The sequence below is a fragment of the Lethenteron reissneri genome, chromosome 52, assembly GCF_015708825.2.
Source record: "Lethenteron reissneri isolate LAM-NWPU_2019-01 chromosome 52, ASM1570882v1, whole genome shotgun sequence".
NCBI lineage: Eukaryota > Metazoa > Chordata > Hyperoartia > Petromyzontiformes > Petromyzontidae > Lethenteron > Lethenteron reissneri.
Window position 1 is genome coordinate 2632147 of NC_083830.1, and position 17004 is coordinate 2649150.

At 52.7% G+C, this 17004-nt stretch overlaps 1 protein-coding gene across 4 annotated transcripts in view; it reads right to left on the minus strand.

The window, feature by feature from the left end:
* The window catches only part of LOC133355941 (zinc finger protein 516-like), a 61797-nt gene that overhangs the window by 11329 nt on the left and 33464 nt on the right, over window positions 1-17004 (minus strand). For 2 of the 4 annotated variants that reach the window (XM_061573379.1, XM_061573381.1), the window contains exons 2-5: window positions 13631-16438; window positions 6958-7092; window positions 3184-4779; window positions 564-671 (exon numbers count right to left, since the gene is read on the minus strand). In XM_061573379.1, coding sequence (XP_061429363.1) covers window positions 564-671; window positions 3184-4779; window positions 6958-7092; window positions 13631-16400 — 4609 coding nt within the window. In that variant the 5' untranslated portion in view covers window positions 16401-16438. Of the gene's footprint in view, window positions 1-562; window positions 672-3163; window positions 4780-6957; window positions 7093-13630; window positions 16439-17004 lie in introns of those variants that run through there. The other 2 variants (XM_061573380.1, XM_061573382.1) reach the window with 2 other exon arrangements.

Here is a 17004-nt window from a genome sequence, read left to right on the forward strand (position 1 = left end):
TTTATTATTTTATGATTTCCCTTCTACGTGACTTTACCGAAAGAACCTAGAATAAGATGTTAACTCCCTCGCCTGGTATACAGGAGGTCGTGGGTTCGATCCCGATCCTGACGCCTGCTGTATATTTGTTTGCATGTTCTCCCCGTGGTTGCGTGGATTTTTCTTCGTCTCCGGTTTTTCCCTCCACATTTAGAAAAGTGCATTTATACATGTCCACGTGATACAGCCACTTCGTTGAGCTATCGTTTGTGGCCAGGTCGATCCTGACAAAGAGCTATATAGCTCAGTGGGCCTTACCTGGTTTCCTGGTGAAATAAAATTCGTCAGTTCTTTCGTCTAGTTTTAATACGCGTCGGAGAAGCAATGCCGCACAACCGCGGAAACCAACTGCACAGTTCGCGAATCGTAGAGCGAACAGCTGAAGCGTGACTCAGTGTCCACGCTTCCGTCGTGTGATACACGTGCAACTCTTAACAGCTGAATACGAGCAAACAAAAAAATGATTCGCGGACAAATCGCATTCTCCGCGGTGCCGCCGCCGCCACTGCTGCTGCTGGAAATACCGGTGTGCGATCGGAGGTGAGTCCGCAGGTGGCTGGGCTGGCTGAACACCTTGCCGCACTGCTTGCACATGAGGTCTCCCTGGCCCCGCACGTGGCTCTTCATGTACCCTGCCGACCGTCCCACGCACGCACGCACACGTGACACCACCAGTGTGAGCCAGACCGGCAGCTGGTCAGGGGACGGGGTGCCTGTGGCACGGGTGGGTCTGGGTTAAAGAGCCTGCCGTGGCTCCGTTCCGGTACGGCCCATGACCAGATTCGGCGTTGTTATTGGGGTAGCACCAGGGGTTGTATATTTGAATGTCCTATTTGGCCCTCAACGAAGGTAAATGTTCCTTCCCGTGATCGGGAGTTAAACCTCAGACGGGCAATGGACTCGTTGCTACCGCGAAGCAGCCGTTTGTCACCGTTGGTGATGCTGAGCCAGTGGTGGAATTTCCACGTTGCCATGGCGGATGCTTGCTCTGCTATGTGAGCGACCACTGCCGTCCTACAGAGTTGGTACACGTTTCATTAACCGCCTTCGGATGATGAGTTGAGCCGATTCCTGATCGGGATTCGAACGTGCCACCTTCCAATTGCGAGTCCTTGCCGCTGTAACCACTTTGCCACCCCAGGGGTGCGGGGGGCGCCCGTGGGGTGTCCAGACACCCGCAAAATAGTTTCGACATGGCTAAGAGACATCCACGATTTCACACAGCGCTCCGGGTGTTTTCAAGTCTCATCAACAAGGTGACACAAATGCCGATTATGCTGATGATGCGGCCTTTAAATAAGCAGCAACGTACAGTTGGCTCAGCAGTCACCGATAGTCGTATAGATTTTATACAATTCACATTCTGGCTGTCGCTTGATTAGACTGATTGTAGTTGCCGGCGAAATGTTACGGTATTCGAATTTTAATTGTTGAGGGTTTGCTCTTTAACACACCGGTGTGCTGAACTAGTAACCAATTGGCATCTTTTGTTAACGTGACAAACCTTACGAATTGGAGTGTCGGGTGGTGGCGGTTTTCACGACACATTTATATTTCTTCCCAACAAAAAAACCTCTCATGGACAATTAACATCATTATCGCGTAGCAAAAAACTCATCTAAGCCGTGATGAAGCGAGAGGAAGGGGGAGGCGGTGGAGAACTCTGGATCCTGTCTGCAACCTTACCAATAACCAGTAGGAACAAATCGCCAGGAGGGCACTGCCAACTCCACAGTGCGTCAATGACCCCCCCCCCCCCTGGTGCCACCTGAACTCCATGATCCGCACCGCCTGAGGTGGCGCAACTTTAGCGGTTGCAATCTCTTTACGTGGCCAATGAGGAAGAATGATGTGAGAACCATTTGAAATCAGCGGAGTTATCAAAGAATGAAATCGTATTCGTGACATATATATTGGTACACCTACACCTTTCTATCTTGGTTGGTGCCGGTTTTGCTCTGGCCTATGGACTACTGGCAGGAGTTTGCTTTGAGGTCAGGTTTAAACATCAGACTTGGACACCAGTGTACTCAAAGACTGGCCACTCACGCTGGAACTGACAAAAGTACAATAACCGACAAGAAGAAAGTTCCAAGACACTTCCCAAACCTAAACTTTTAAACTATAAAAACTGTTTTTATTTTACCAGGTAAGGCCCGCTGAGCTATATGACTCTTTTTCAGAAGCGACCTGGCCACAAATGATAGCTCAGCGAAGTGGCTTATCATGTGGAAATGAAAAGCAGCCAAATACTCTAAGCGCATGTTTATAAATGTGGAGGAAAAACTGGAGAACCGGGAGAAAAATCCACGCAACCATGGGGAGAACATGCAAATGATAAATATACAGGCATCAGGGTTTGGATCGAACCCATAATGTTCTGTATGCCAGGCAAGGTTGTTAATATCTCGTCACCGCGGTGCCTCTAAAGATACGTGTAGGCAAATTAGGGACTGTGGGCGATGATATTCCCTGCAACAATAACAAGAGATTATTGTAAACATGCCATTTCCCCATAATGTAGTTGGCTTTTACAAAGGTATTCAACTTAAATGTGAATAAAAACTGATCTCTGGGGCTTTGATCATGATATTTTGCGGTTTTAAATGCTGTTTGTGACTTCAATACTTGAATGCTATCCGGAGGTGTTTTTTTGTATGAACAAAGTGGTTTAAAATTACTCTCAAATAAATATATGGAGCTTTTCAGGCTTTTAAAGGTTTTAAATAATTAGTTAAAGTTGTTTTAATTCTAAGGAATATTGTTGCCGTATATAAAAAAAAATATTAGTCTGTCTGCATGGCCAAATACAAGACATCACAAAGGAGCATTACAATTTCAAAAATGCAATTAGGTTCTTTTTTTGTCACACGCGCATGGGAAAATATATATTTAAAAAATATGAAACTATATATCAAAATAAACACGGCCATAGGCCTCGGATGAGTTTTCAAGTTGTACCGCGTGTTGGTCGGCACAATGTCTGACGTTTGGCAACCCCAGAAACTGAAGAAACTCCCACATGGAGGGCCGAACGTTGGACATTGTGCGGAACAACACGCGGTACAACCTGAAAGAAGACACACCGGAGAGCCGTACAAGAGCACAACCGCGAAAAACCTACGCGGTCGACGCCATTCGCACCGTTTGCTTCGCTCCTCCAGTTGAGGCCGGCCACGCCGAGCCGCCCGCCGTATAGCGACAGGAGCTGCCCTGCCGAGCCGACCGCCAGCGAGCGAGCGTGCGCCGTCGCTGTCGCCGCCGGTCTGCCCGCGGCGCCGCCGCCACCGCCGCCTCGCTCGTCTCCCGCCCTCCCACATGGCGTGCCGCAGCGGCGCTCCGTCGGCAAGCCGCCGGCTCCGGCGCCGCCGCTGCTGGGGCCCTCGGTGGGCCCGGGCGATCGCGAGCGGTCAGCGGCCGCCCCCGCTCGCCTCAGCTGCTGCCCCTCTGAGATGGATGCCGTGGCCCAAAATGACGGCGCGTCGCGTTCGCCAGACGGGCGGCCGCGGTAGAGCGGGCCGTCCTGTGAGACTGTAGAGAGGCCGGAGGATGAAGACGAAGATGACGACGATGACGATGATGACGACGATGATGTGTCGGTGCTTGAGGCCTCGCCACGTGACGGCCCATCGCCTGGGAGCTTGAGCGACACAGCCTCTGCGTGCGCCTTCTTGGATAGGTCGAGCGGCTCCGTCTGCAGTCCGTTGGGCATCGTCAGCCCGTCGCTGTCAAACGTGCGCTTCCGGCGGAAGGTGCCGAGTCCCTGACCGTTGTGCAGCCCATTGTTGTTGGACACACTCTCGCTCTCCGCAACGCTCGAGCCGGTCGATTCAACAACACCTTTGCCACCGCCACCGCCGGCGCTCGCCGGCGCGCCGTCATACACGTCGCGCTTCGGCGGGTCGGCGTCCGCCCTCACCGACTTGCGGTGCGATTTGCTTCCTTCGTCGTCCGCGCGGTTGCTCGCGTCCGTGGCCTGCGCCGTCGAGCTGTTCGGCGGCGCGTGGCCCGCCGCGCAGGCCTTCCCGTCACCGTACGCCGCCAGCTTGGAGTTGCGCAGCATCTGGTAGAACTTGGTGACCGAGTCCAGCCCATTGCCGACCAGTCCCCGGTACGCCTGCGCCAGGTTGGACAGGATGACGCTTTGGAAAATCTCGGGCGAGCTGAAGATCAGCTTGGTGAGCGCGCCGTGCTCTTCCGAGAGCGGCCGCGATGCGTCGCGCTCCTCCGCTTTCACGTCGCCCTCTCTGCGGATCTCCACGCCAGCGCCACCGCCGCCAGCGCCACCGCCGCCAGCGCCACCGCCGCCAGCGCCACCGCCGCCAGCGCCACCGCCGCCGCTGCCGGCCTGCGCTTGCGCGGCCGCTGGACCCACGCCTTTCGAGTGGCCGCCGCTGACAAAGCCCCGCCCAAGGCTCTGGAGCTTTCCAGGCCGAGGGGCAAAGGAGGGCGGTTTTCCCGAGTTGGGATCCACGGGATTTGAAGCCAGAGGTCGTGGTACCGGGGTGTCGGCCGGTGCAGGCGGCGGTGGTGGAGGCGGGGGCGGTGGTGGCGGTGGTGGCGGTGGCGGTGGGGGCGGCGGTGGCGGTGGCTGCTGTGCAGGTGTTGCGTCATCGTAGTCTGCAACGTCGGGGCTAGCGCCGCACTGGGCCGACGGGTGGTGTCGCTCCAGGTGGTATTTGAGGGACGAGGGCTGGGTCCCGGCGTACACGCAGTGGGGGCACTTGTACGGCTTCTCACCTGTTCCTCGCACACGTCCAAAGCGAGGGCACAAAAGCCACGTCATCACAAGGCAATGGTGCGGCCCTGTAATTGCCGTCTCACGTCTTTGGCAGGCAGCTCTGGAGAGCCCCTCTGGAGAGGTTTTTACCCTTGCACGCTGACCACACCTGCCAATTAACAGACTGCGGTGGACCTGTTGATAATGCTGGCTGGACAGGTGGGGGTGGGGGGGGTTTATAAAAAGCTTTATCATTGTTTCAACTGGAATATTCTGAGATCAAATCGAGCCAGTGACCAGTGTTGTACCATAATATGGGACATTTTTTCCAAGTGAACAAAATGACGAAAACATAACAATAGGTTTTACCCTTTCTGGCAATTTAACAGGTGTTAAGATGTTCAAATAAGTGTTAATACGTACGTGTGTATGTTGAACTAATTTCACACGTAGCCGACCGTGCTCATCGCAGACGTTTGCCTTGTTTTACAAGGGTAAGTCGCTAACAGCAACACAACTACAAACTGAATTCATATTGCAACATCCATGACTGCCTGGTACAGACTGGAGGTACGGACCGAGCTAACGCATCAACGCTCTCAACCTCAAGTCGTACAGAGTGAGAAAACATGATGTGCATTGTACTACTGCTGTTGAGTCGATGTCCCCATGGGAGTTTCGTAACGTTTATTGAATTTATCTACGCTTTGCTTCATACGAGCAAGTAAGTACTGCTGTAACGCGTAAAGCATTGATCTTTAAAACCTTCCTGGGTGACGCTTCTGCTGGGGGATAATTGCGTCAAGGCCTTGTGTTCGGAGGTATTGCTAAGGGACGCTTTTGACCAAACCACCTGGAATGCACCCAATCTCATTAGATTGTGGAAGCTAAGCAGAGATGAGCCTGGATAGTGCTTGGAGGGGCGATCACAATACAAACAGGGTCGCCCAAAAGTCAGGACACACAGGGTTATTATGTTAATTTTAACAAATCATGAAGGGTTATTTAATTTATTTTACCAAATGTTCGATTAACATTGATGCATGATGCACAAATTATCTTTTGAAGTTAATTGAGGATTTTTTTTTTATATTACAAAGCGTCATGTTTTAACATTCATCTTTTGTTGTCTCAAATAATTTGGGGTTCTTAGTCGAGTTTTGTCAATGACCGATTTGAGGTGACCCCACAGGAAGAAGAATGACAGATATAAAAAATGTTTTTTTTCTTATACTAACTCGGGATATAAAATTGTATTTTTAAGTAAATAAAATATCCCTGTGTGTCCTGACATTTGGGCCACCCTGTCGGCCAGGAGTGGCAAGCGCCTGCAGGGCAATTCGTGGGCAGAAGAGGGCAATGCTGTAAAATCGATTGTTGTACTGTACCATGCTCATACGGCTATCTCCACAATTACCGGTGTGGAGAAGTACGGTCGAAACACCACCACGACGGTCACGCTGTGGGGGGAGGCCCTCATCCGGCAGACAAAGGGCTGTATGTTTACACGGAAAAGTTCATTTCTTTCCCCTTTTGACGAGTTTGGGGGTCGCAAATTCGTTGCGCCTGCAAGATGTACGTAACGGTTTAATCCTACAGAATGTGCACGGTCGATAGTACCAATGGATCATTTATTGGTTACATTTTTGTTATATATATATAACAGAAGGTTGTATGTGTGTCAGCATCACAGTCTAAATCTGCTACAGTTGAAAATCGCTCGCAAAATATTTGACTGGGTGAAGCCTAAATAGCAACATCTTCCTGCTCCCAACCCCTCCTCCTACTGGTAGCCAATACCTATCTGTAAAACAGTGCTTCGTGATAGCCTTGTGCTGTAACAACGGCGTGGACGCCAAATGTACACGTGTCATTTTTACTCTTATTACAATAATGTCCATGCACCCTTCCACCGCCCTCCTCCCGCCTGCTCTGATGAGTCCGGTGTGCCTGATACCGTCGATGCCCCAGGCACTATCGGCCCGATGGTCAGGATGTTGCAATGTACGATGTGAGGGATAGGATGTGGAATAAAAACACGTCTCGAAAAATAAATATTTATCGGCGAGAAAAACCCGAAGAAAACGAGAAATCTTTAAGCTCCGCGCAGTTTGGTCTGCAACCTACTTGCTGCCCTGCCTCATGCACGCCACGTCCAACTCGTTGTCCGGAGGGACACCGCTGCTCCACGCCCTTACCTGTGTGCACCCTCAGGTGGACTTTGAGGTGGTTGGACGTGCGGAAAGTTTTTCCACAAAACGGACAGTCCTTTGGCGTTGACCCGCGACCTCTGCCCCTTGAACCGTGGCCTTCCACTTTAGAGGCTGCCGTACCTGCAGGGCATAAGAAATGCTAATTTTTAATTGGCCGAGAATTAGACAATTAGGCGAGCGGTTTTGAAATTGCCAAAAATTATACATCTATCAAATATCCCTCCAGGCGTTCAACTCTCAGTTTTAGTTGTGGTGGTTTCATGTTTGGTTGTCCAGCTGCCAAGATGCATTGAGAATTTTTCTTTTAACAAATGAAAAAAAAACCGGGGCTAATGCTTTTGGGACGTCTCATGTAAACATCTAATTTTAAACAGATTTGTTTTAAGTGTTTCGTGCTGTTACTAAAGACAGACCTTTCAGTGAACTTTGGAGAAAGAAAAAACACAACCAAGAACTTATTTCTGAGATCACAAGATTGCAACAAAGACAAAAATAAAATACTACACTGATATGTTTTTTGTAATATATATATATTTTAAACAGAAATGTATTTCAATTAATTGTTCTCCGTTAGCGCAAACAAACATGTTTGTTGACACTTAGTATGGTTTAATATGTTATTTTCAAAAGTGAAGGATGAACTCATTAACGTGTAAATGTTAAAACGCATGAAAAATAAATTGAGGCATATTACTTGCCATTCAGAGCCAGTCTTTTATCCCACATTTTTAAGTGGGAACATTTAACAAAAGAAGTCTGAAGCTATTTTAAACTCATTTGTATTTAAATACGGTTTTGCACTCATTTGCAAATTATCATTAGTCATCGCACTCCGAATCATTTAATGCTCTTAACACGTGTGGAAATAGCAGGCTTTATGTCGCAAAAGAAAAAAAGTTCCCGCAGCATCAATGTTGGCAATTACTCTTAAAAATTTTTTTTTTTTATCTCCCGAAAATTGAGCATCCAAAATTATTCACGAGCCATTCTCGGGCAATATGGTCCCTCCTTGATTTCGAGCAGCTCCCCTCGCCCTTCATCACGTGGTCGGAGCTCTCGGCGCGCTCTGCAGCAGGGTGAGCTCTGTCTTCAAACATTAGCGGAGCGTTGTTTTAAAATATATATATAGCCGCGACGTTATTCCTTTCGGATCTCTAAACATTACCGCAAATCTGGTCACATCCACACACATACACACAGACAACTCCGGTCATATCCACACACAAAGACAAAGATCCCCCGTATAGCCTGTAACAGACTGTTGGGGCAAGTGCTGTTAGCGGGCACATATGAAGGCCGGCACGGCACACGAGGGGGTGGGTGGGCAACACCCCGCCCGGCCGCCTTTGTCTCCCTCCTGGCGATGCTTACACATCGCAGCAGTTACTCATTTGAGGCAAAGTCAACCTTGGAGAGGCCCAGGACCGGTTGAGATAATCGTTCCTGGTGTTGGCCGTGAGCGAGAATCGAACCCGGGTAGCCAGGTTCGTTCGCAGCAGCACGCGAACCGCTACACCGCCGCTCCCCACTCTGAAGACAAAGGTCACATCCATATACACAGACAAAGGTCACATCCATACACACAGACACGTACACACAACCCCGGTCACTTCCGCACACACAACCCCACACACACAAATTGTCAGAGTGAGCATTCCTTGACAATCGCAGGGAACGGCGGTGGGCGTTGGATTCAGAGATAACAAGGCCACAAGCACGACAAAATTGTCGTACTTTCGTCTTTTTCAAACATTAGGTTGTTTTTTTATCGTTCTGTAATTCCTCCCATAGATCCGTTTGTGTGTTAGTTGCGTTCGCCAAAATTCGCTAGCGAACACCCGGCAGAGCGGTGGCGCAGCGGTCAGCGACCAAGGTTAGATCCCCGGCCACGACTAGCAGCGGTGTCAAGTGATATTAGAACCATCCCATGACGTGGCTCTTGACTCTATGTCGGCAGGAAACAGGTATGAAGCAGAGGTCGCAACCGGTTACCCGATACCCGTACCCTACCCGATACCCGGCTACCTGTACCCGGCCGGGTACGGGTACGGGTAGCCGTTTGCGACCCTGGTGCGGCCAAGTACGGGTACGGGTAGGCCGTGAGTCACTGGTGAGTCACCGTTTGTCACTCATTTCGAGTAGGGTACGGGTAGAGTACGGGTAGCCGTACCCGGTCGGGTACGGGTACGGGTACCCATTTGTGACCCTGGTGCTGCCGGGTACGGGTACGGGTAAGGAATCAAAACCCGTTTGCGACCTCTGGCATGAAGGTAGGCAAGCGGAGAGATAAGAAGTACGTGATGCAGGAAGACGGCGAAATCAAGGGCCGGCAGAGAGGTTGCCCGTCACTCCAGGCCGTGCAGCTACAGTGGCAGCAGCTCTTTATCAGCTCGGTGTTGTGCACGCAGCAGCAGCAACAACAGCAACAACAACAACAACAACAAAAAGACCGATTTTGCACCAAATGCGTTTCCGTAAACCATATTAAGCTCTCCGGGGCATTAATCTCAAGATGAACCGGACTGAGCTGGGGGATACTGCGGCACCCCATTTGTCACGTGGCGTGATTTGCGGACAAAGTTTATTACATTTTGTGTTGACGGATGGGTTTTTCACTTGGTGATTGTAGCCGGAATCTTGCACATTACTGTAATTCTGAATTATGCATTGGGGGGGGGGGGGGGGAGGTGCTCAACATTTTTCACACCTTGACGATTTAGTTCAACAATTTCTCACGAGTGGACACTCGTGTTAGTGACTCGCATTCCTGAGCGTGCTGATTAATGGAAGGGCTTCTTCAAGCAGGAATTAAAAATGCGTTTTTTTGCTGCTGCTGCGTTTGTGTGCGCGTTGTTTTTCTTGTTGTTGCTGCATTAAAAGCACCGGGGATTACGCTGAAGAGAGAGAGAGAGAGAAGGCGGGTGGGTGGCAGCCTGGATTCAGAGCGTGCCGACAGATTGAACGTGAATAGCAATAACCGAGAGACCTTAATTCAATTACGTGTACCAGCCACACCTGACGTACATGCACTTTGGAACGCCCGAGATAGAACCATATGGCTAATCGGGATAAAGCCGAAGTTAATCTCTCCGCGTGCTCACCCTGTGCCCAAAAGCGCGTGCGCGCAAGGACGTTTGCAGACATACGTGAAAACAAAAATACAAAGGGACTAAGGGAGCAGCAATCCATTCAGCCGCTATTGACCGTAAGGGGGCAAAGTTCTGGTATGCGAGCGGCGAGTAATGCGAGTGAGAAGGTGGTGGTGATGGTGGTTGTTTCCAGCATCCCACGCCCCCCCCTGCCACCTTTGTCTCCCGAGTGCTGATGTCTGTACAGCGTGAACCGATCACGTGTTCATCGAAGGCCAAGTTGGCCCACACGGTGGCTGTGAGGACAGCAGTGTGCCGCAAACGCCGTCGTTGCTGCTCGTGTGTTCTCAAGCACGCACGCACGCTCCGCACCTTCCTTGAGCGGCCCGCACTGAGCAGCGTGGCGATACGTGGACAAATCGCCCACCCCCCCCCCAAGGGCTCTTACGTAACGCATGCAAACCCAGAGTAGACCCAGGACAGACTCGGATAGCACTTCCGCTGATTTGATCGACAGCTGGAGGATCGAACCCAGGTGGCCAGAGCTCGCACGCGCCACCGCACCAGCCGCTCAGTGGCGCTGACGTCACCATGGCCCCCAACATGAATAATAATCGTAATCATAATCATGATGACTGATATATACGTAGGGAATGACTGGGGAGAGAGAGGCTGGAGAGAGAGAGAGAGAGATAAAGAAAAACGCAAGAGAGAGAGAGACAGAGAAATGGCCTTTTTTTCAGCTGGGACTTAAAAGTCTCCATTGACTCTGAAATGCTGACCTCCTAGGACGTGACATTGCATAGGCTGGGTGCCATGTGGACACATGGGATGGTGAAGCCTTGCCAGAAGCAATTTGTTGGGCAAAACGCCATTATAGATATCGCCGTCACCGTCATCGTCACCATCATCGTCATCCCTGATTTATCTTCTGTTGGACGAAGGCCTGCCCGAAAAAAACTGCCACCGCCACTCGCTAGCCCGCAATGTAACCATCCGCCCAAATGCCCGCACACGAACTGATTTCGTCGCTCCATCTCCCACGGTCGAGAAGCGTTCCGCTCGTTGGCTGCCGCTATACAAATCGCTACCCTTGACCGTCGACGATCATCCCCTTCTAGCTTATGGGCGTGCGCCCTGCGCACGCCCTCTGCTGAAATGCTTCACAGCAATTCTTTATTCATGCCATGAGCTCAGACAACTGGGAACGAAAAAACTAAATAACAAAAATAAAAATGAACTGCGTTGGCAGCCTGCGTCTGCGTGGTACTCCGCCCTGATGCATTGTATACACGTGCACGTCTCACAATTTAAAGAGGATTATGTGCTCAATAAATAATGCATTATTATTAAGTATAACAAAAAAACATTCACGTGAAAATTGGAGGCCTTTTAAACGTATGCATGTTTTTTTTATAAGGTCACAAGTCTAGATTCAACAAATGAGGATTGTTTTAAAAACACTCGGTTGGCGAGCGTATATTTATTAAAAGGTTACACGTAAAATATATTCAAAATGTGCAATTTTTCCGAGAAAGACCTCGTAACAAATGCCACGTTCCACAGACACCCAATTGGGTATATTGGTGGTGGGATATGCCGTTATTCGGGGGGTGGGGGGGGGGGAAGATTCCTGGAGCGCACCATTTATTTTCAGTGATCTTCTTTGGGACCACCGTGGTTTGTTGGCATGGCGCTAGGGTTTGCACGCCGCACTCGCAATACAAGAGATTCGCCAATTCGAGTCAGTTCCCTGACTCGAAAACAACGGTGCAAGTGGTGAGGATAACTGTGGGTGCTCCCCGCCTATATGCCAAGACGTCTGGCCCAGCATGGGAAAGAAGGCCACGCACCCCCTTTGGCGAGGTCACTAGAGGGAGGTCCTTCTGACGGCAGTGGTGTAAGCAAGGAATTGCGTGGCTGCACCTTTACCTTCGTGTTATTCGCCATCACGATTATTCATTTTAAATTCCCTTTTGTCCCCGAGGGACGCACTGGCGACCTCTGAATGGCCAGTCGAGTGTTGCCAACCATTATTCCTCACAAACAAACTGTATCTTCTTGGTTCTTTCGGTAAAGTCACATAGAAGGGAAATAATAAAATAATAAAAATAAAACATAATAAATAATTCTCACGACGTTTCGGCCACAACGCAAGCAGCCGTCCTCAGGTGAAGAACAGGTCTGTCGGAAAGACAGCGTCTGAATGAACACCACCCTGTCTTTCCGACAGACCTGTTCTTCACCTGAGGACGGCTGCTTGCGTTGTGGCCGAAACGTCGTGAGAATTATTTTATTATGTTTATTTTTATTATTTTATTATTTCCCTTCTACGTGACTTTACCGAAAAAACCAAGAAGACGAATCCCTGCAGTCACGAAAGCTTTAAATCGAAACAAACTGTAGATGTGATGATCTAACAAAATTGGCATTCAGCGCACGATACAGTAAATTTAAACTGCATTTGACACGGAAACTCGCACAAATCTGCGCCCATGACTGCCAAGGGAAGTTACTCAATTAATTGCCTAACCTGCATCCCGGGCACATAGGTTATGTGAGCACAGTAAAGAATCTGCTGCTGACCTACTCGGCTCTCAACGGGTTAACTCCGCAAAATTTGCAGGAACTGATCCACATTCACTCTCCAACGAGGTCCCTGAGATCATCGATTTGCCTTCTTCTGAGGACTCCCAAGGTCAAGGCTCTGTTCCTGGGGTGATCGGGATGTGGAACAACGCTTTGTGCCTTTGCTAATACCTATTGAAGTCTGTCTTGAGAACTCACTTCTTTAAACTGGCCTTTACCCCACAGTTCTGGCCGTTTACCCAGGAGGTTCTGTTTATTTCCTGCTTTCCATACACGGTACGCATTGAGATCTATAGAAATGCGCCACTTAAAAAATGTAAATTATTCATCCAGTTCACGTCTTATGTTTTTCTTTTCTTAATTTTTTATGTGCGTTTCTGGGTTATATCCCTGCCACCCCTCCTCACCCCCTCTCCCTTATAAAAAAAAAAAACACTATGCTTACACCTTTCGGCGGGGACCCGTCTGATTTGGGGGCAGCGGTGTGTACGTGCGTCACAACGTGATGTAGAAACTCGCACCGTTGTTTCAACTGCCGAACCGGCGACCTTTTTGTCTTGCAGGTCACCACTGCACCACTGTGGCAGCATCCCCTCTGGGTGAAATGAGAGTTACGAAAGCTGAACAAGACCGATGAAGACCTCCCTTTCCAGGGTAACATGCTCTCCACTAACGGAGGTTATTTTTGGGTAAGGTCGCATAAATATATAAATGTCCTTAAACCCGCCAACACCCGACACAGCCAATTAGTAAGGTTCATTCCTAATTGTCTGCGTCGTGTGGTGGCGGGTTTAACGACACATTTATATTGACGCGATCTAACCCAAAAAACCTCTATTATGGATGATATTGGTCGCGAAAACCTACTGCTTGTTAAAGTGCCCTCCGCTTTAGTATTTGTTGCCATTGAAAAAAGATCGTTTTAGCTCATTGAGCCTCATCCGAAATAAACCGACCGACCGACCGACCGACCGACTGACCGAGCGATTCACCCGTGGCGGTGTAGGCACGGCAGGGGCTGCTGCGCTCCTCTTTCTCCGACTGATCCGGCTCCATCTCCGCGGCCGCGACAACGCCGCTCGACTCCGGGGTGCTGGCTCGGCTCGCTGAATCCGGGCGACTCCCGTCGGAGCCCGGGTTGGTCCCCGGCGTCTCCTCGCCTCCGCGCTCCGGGCTCTCGTCGCTCGACGACCTCGCGTCACCGTCCGCGATGGCGCCGCCCTCTCTCCGGTTCGGCGGTATTTCGTTCCCGCTCTCGAGATCCGCGGTCACCGCGTCGCGATCCGAGCATCCCGCCGATTCTCCTCCCAGGATATTTGGATCCCGGAGGGCGGCTCCCGATTGTGAGGCTGCCTTCTCGTCTGAAGCTGCGTCAAAACCCTGACTTGGCGGCGAGGTTTCCTCCTCCTCCTGCTCTTCCTCTTCTTCTTCTTCCTCCTCCTCCTCCGCTGGCTCCTCCTCCTCCTCATCCGCCGTGTTTTTGTTGTCCTCCGATGCGGAGATGGCCTTGCAGACGGCGTTATCGCACGAGCTAATGCGAAGCTTCTCAATCAAGCTGTTGAGCTGCAGCTCCAAACTCTCGCCTCTTTGCTCACTCTCAGAGCTCTCCAGACCTCCGGCTGCTTTCACCTCATCGCAAAACGGCAGCACGGCGACTTCCTCGTCGGCACCCGCCTCCTCACCCGCGTCCACGGACGGCGGCTCCTCTACTGGTTCCAAACGCGGCGACGACGATGGCGGCTGCGGCGGCTCGTCCACTTTTCCCGCACCGCGCTCGTCGCCCCGGCTGTCCGTCACGACGTCCTGGCACCGCGGGCGTTTCGAGTTCAGCTCTTTGGCCCTCAGAATGTCGGGCTTGCGCTTGGCCCTCGTGGCCAGGACGATCTTGGCTCGCGCGCCGGCGAGCGCCGGGACGTTGCGCTCAACCGCCGGCTCCGCTCCGTCGCCCGAGTCCTCGTCGTCCGCGCCCTCCTCCTCGCAGGTCGCCGCGGCGCACGCCGGCTCCATTATGGCGCCCGTCGTCATCAGCTGCCACGCCTGGAAGCTGTTCATGGGGTTCAGCTCGGGGATGGGTCCCATGTTGGGGCCTCGCCCGGGCGCCACGGGAGGCAGCAGGCCGAACGTCTGCAGGAAACCGGCCTTGGAGGCCCCCGCCGCGGCTCCGTGCCGCCCCGACTCCGTGGCCTCCTCCTCCTCGTCCGCGGTGGCGGCTCTGTCCCGCGGGGCGGCGTGGTGGCACCAGCTGTGCGCCAGCAGGCTGCTCCTGTTGGCGAAGAGCGAGCCGCAGGCGTGGCACGCCGCGTAGGCGCTGGCCGACACGGACGGCATGGCCTGCGCGACGCCGTTCACCGTGGCGGTGCGAGGGTCGCCGTCGGCAGGCTTCCTCCCCGCGCCGCCACCGCCGCCGCCGCCGCCAGCGCCGCCTCCGTGCACGCGCATGTGGTTCTTGAGGAACCACGGCTCCTTAAAGCGGCGTCCGCACACCTCGCAGGCGTGCTCAAACGAGTCCTTGTGCTTGCGCATGTGGCTCTTGAGGAACCAGGCCTGGGCGAAGCGCTGGCCACAAATTCCGCAGCACGTCTGCTCATCGGCGGCACCCGCCGGGGCTCCCCGCGTCTCGGCGCTTTTCTCCGCGGCCGTGGTGCCGGTGCCGGTGGCGGCGGCGGCGGTGGCAGCGGCCGCGACGACGCCGTTGTGTCCCTCAAGGTGCCGCAGCAAGTCCGTCTCCCGCGCTGCGGCGAAATCGCACTGCGAGCATTTGTACGGGAGGTGCAGGATGCGCTGGTGCCTCTCCAGCTCCTCCTGCGTGCGGAACTTGCCGCGGCAGAACGGGCACTTGAACGCTGCCACCACCGCCGCAACCACCGTCGTCGCCACCGCCACTACTTTCCCCGTGCCGTGTTCCCTCTCCACGGCCATCGCGTTCATGCCAAGCTCTCGGCCGAGCCCGTAGCCAACGCCGCCGCCGGCAGCGTCCTTGGCGGCGGCGCCCACCAGCCTGGCGCGACCGGGCGGTGCGGCGACAGCGGGCGGCGCCTGCGGCGACACCAACGCGCCGCCGACGGCGCCGCCGCCGCAAACCCCGGCGGGCGCCGCGGCCGCCCTCTTGAGCTGCCGCTCGCGGAGGATGGCGCGCTCACGGAGCTCGTTCAGCAGCCGCTCCGCCTCTTTGCTCCGGACGGCGGCGCCGTCGCACGCCGGAGACCCGGAGAGGGGGACGACCTCCGAAGCGGGTCCACCGTCGCCGCAGCCGCCGTGACCGCCGTTGCTACCGCCGTTGTTCCCGCCATTGTTACCGCCGGCCCGATGGGTGCGCAGGTGGATCTTGAGGTTGCCCTTCTGCGCGGCGCGGTGGTCGCAGAAGGGGCACTGGTAGGGCTTTTCGCCCGTGTGCGTGCGCATGTGCAGCGACAGGATGCTGTTGAAGCGGAAGCGCTTGCCGCAGATGCCGCACGGGTACTTGAGCAGCTTGCGCGGGGCGGAGTGTGGCTGCCCGCTGTCGCCCGGCAAGATGATGCCACCGATGCCGAGGCCAATGCCACAGGCACCGCCGCCACCGCCCCCGATCGCCGAGGATCTCAGCGCTTTCAAGTTCTCGTCGGAGCCGCCCTCCATCGGCTGCTGCGGCTCGCAAAATGCACGGCTGCTGCTGTTGCTGGAGGTGCTCCTGCCAGTGCTGATGCTTCCCTGCAGGTCCCTGAGGTGAGAGTGCGGAGTTGAGAGCACGGGCTGTAAGGATGCACCTGGCATACTTTTGCCCAGATGCTGTGGTTAGCCAGTGCACATGCCTAAAAGGACGAGAGAGAGAGAGGAGAAGGGATGTTTGAGACAAGAGTTATCATTCGCACTGCACACACAGAACATGGAACTTATGGTAATAGATCGACAGAACCGCGTCCAAGTCCAAGCCAATTTAGAACCGTTTTGATCCAAAAAAGGTATTTTGCAGTGGAAAAAATGTAACCGGTGGGGAAAATCAGTTGACGGCAATGGGTTAAAATAAGAAGTGGTGAAGATGCTTTAAGCATTCTTGTAATTTATCTCAAATTACTTTTACCCCTCCAAGATGTGATGATACACATGATAATCCAGTCGATTCACTTCACGCTTTGTCTCGTGCTGAAAATTAAATAACGTCCTCTGTCGCGCTAAAAATAACGCAAATCAATATGTACCACATACTGTACCCAATAAGCCGCAAGCTGAATAAACACACTCCCAAGATGACAGCTCACTCATTACAGCATCAGGGCCCCTAATCACAGAGGAATGAGTTCACACCCTGGTTCGAAGCAACTGAGCCCATCATCGTTATAATTTGTCATAGGTGGACAGATTAAGGCCACCGTCACTC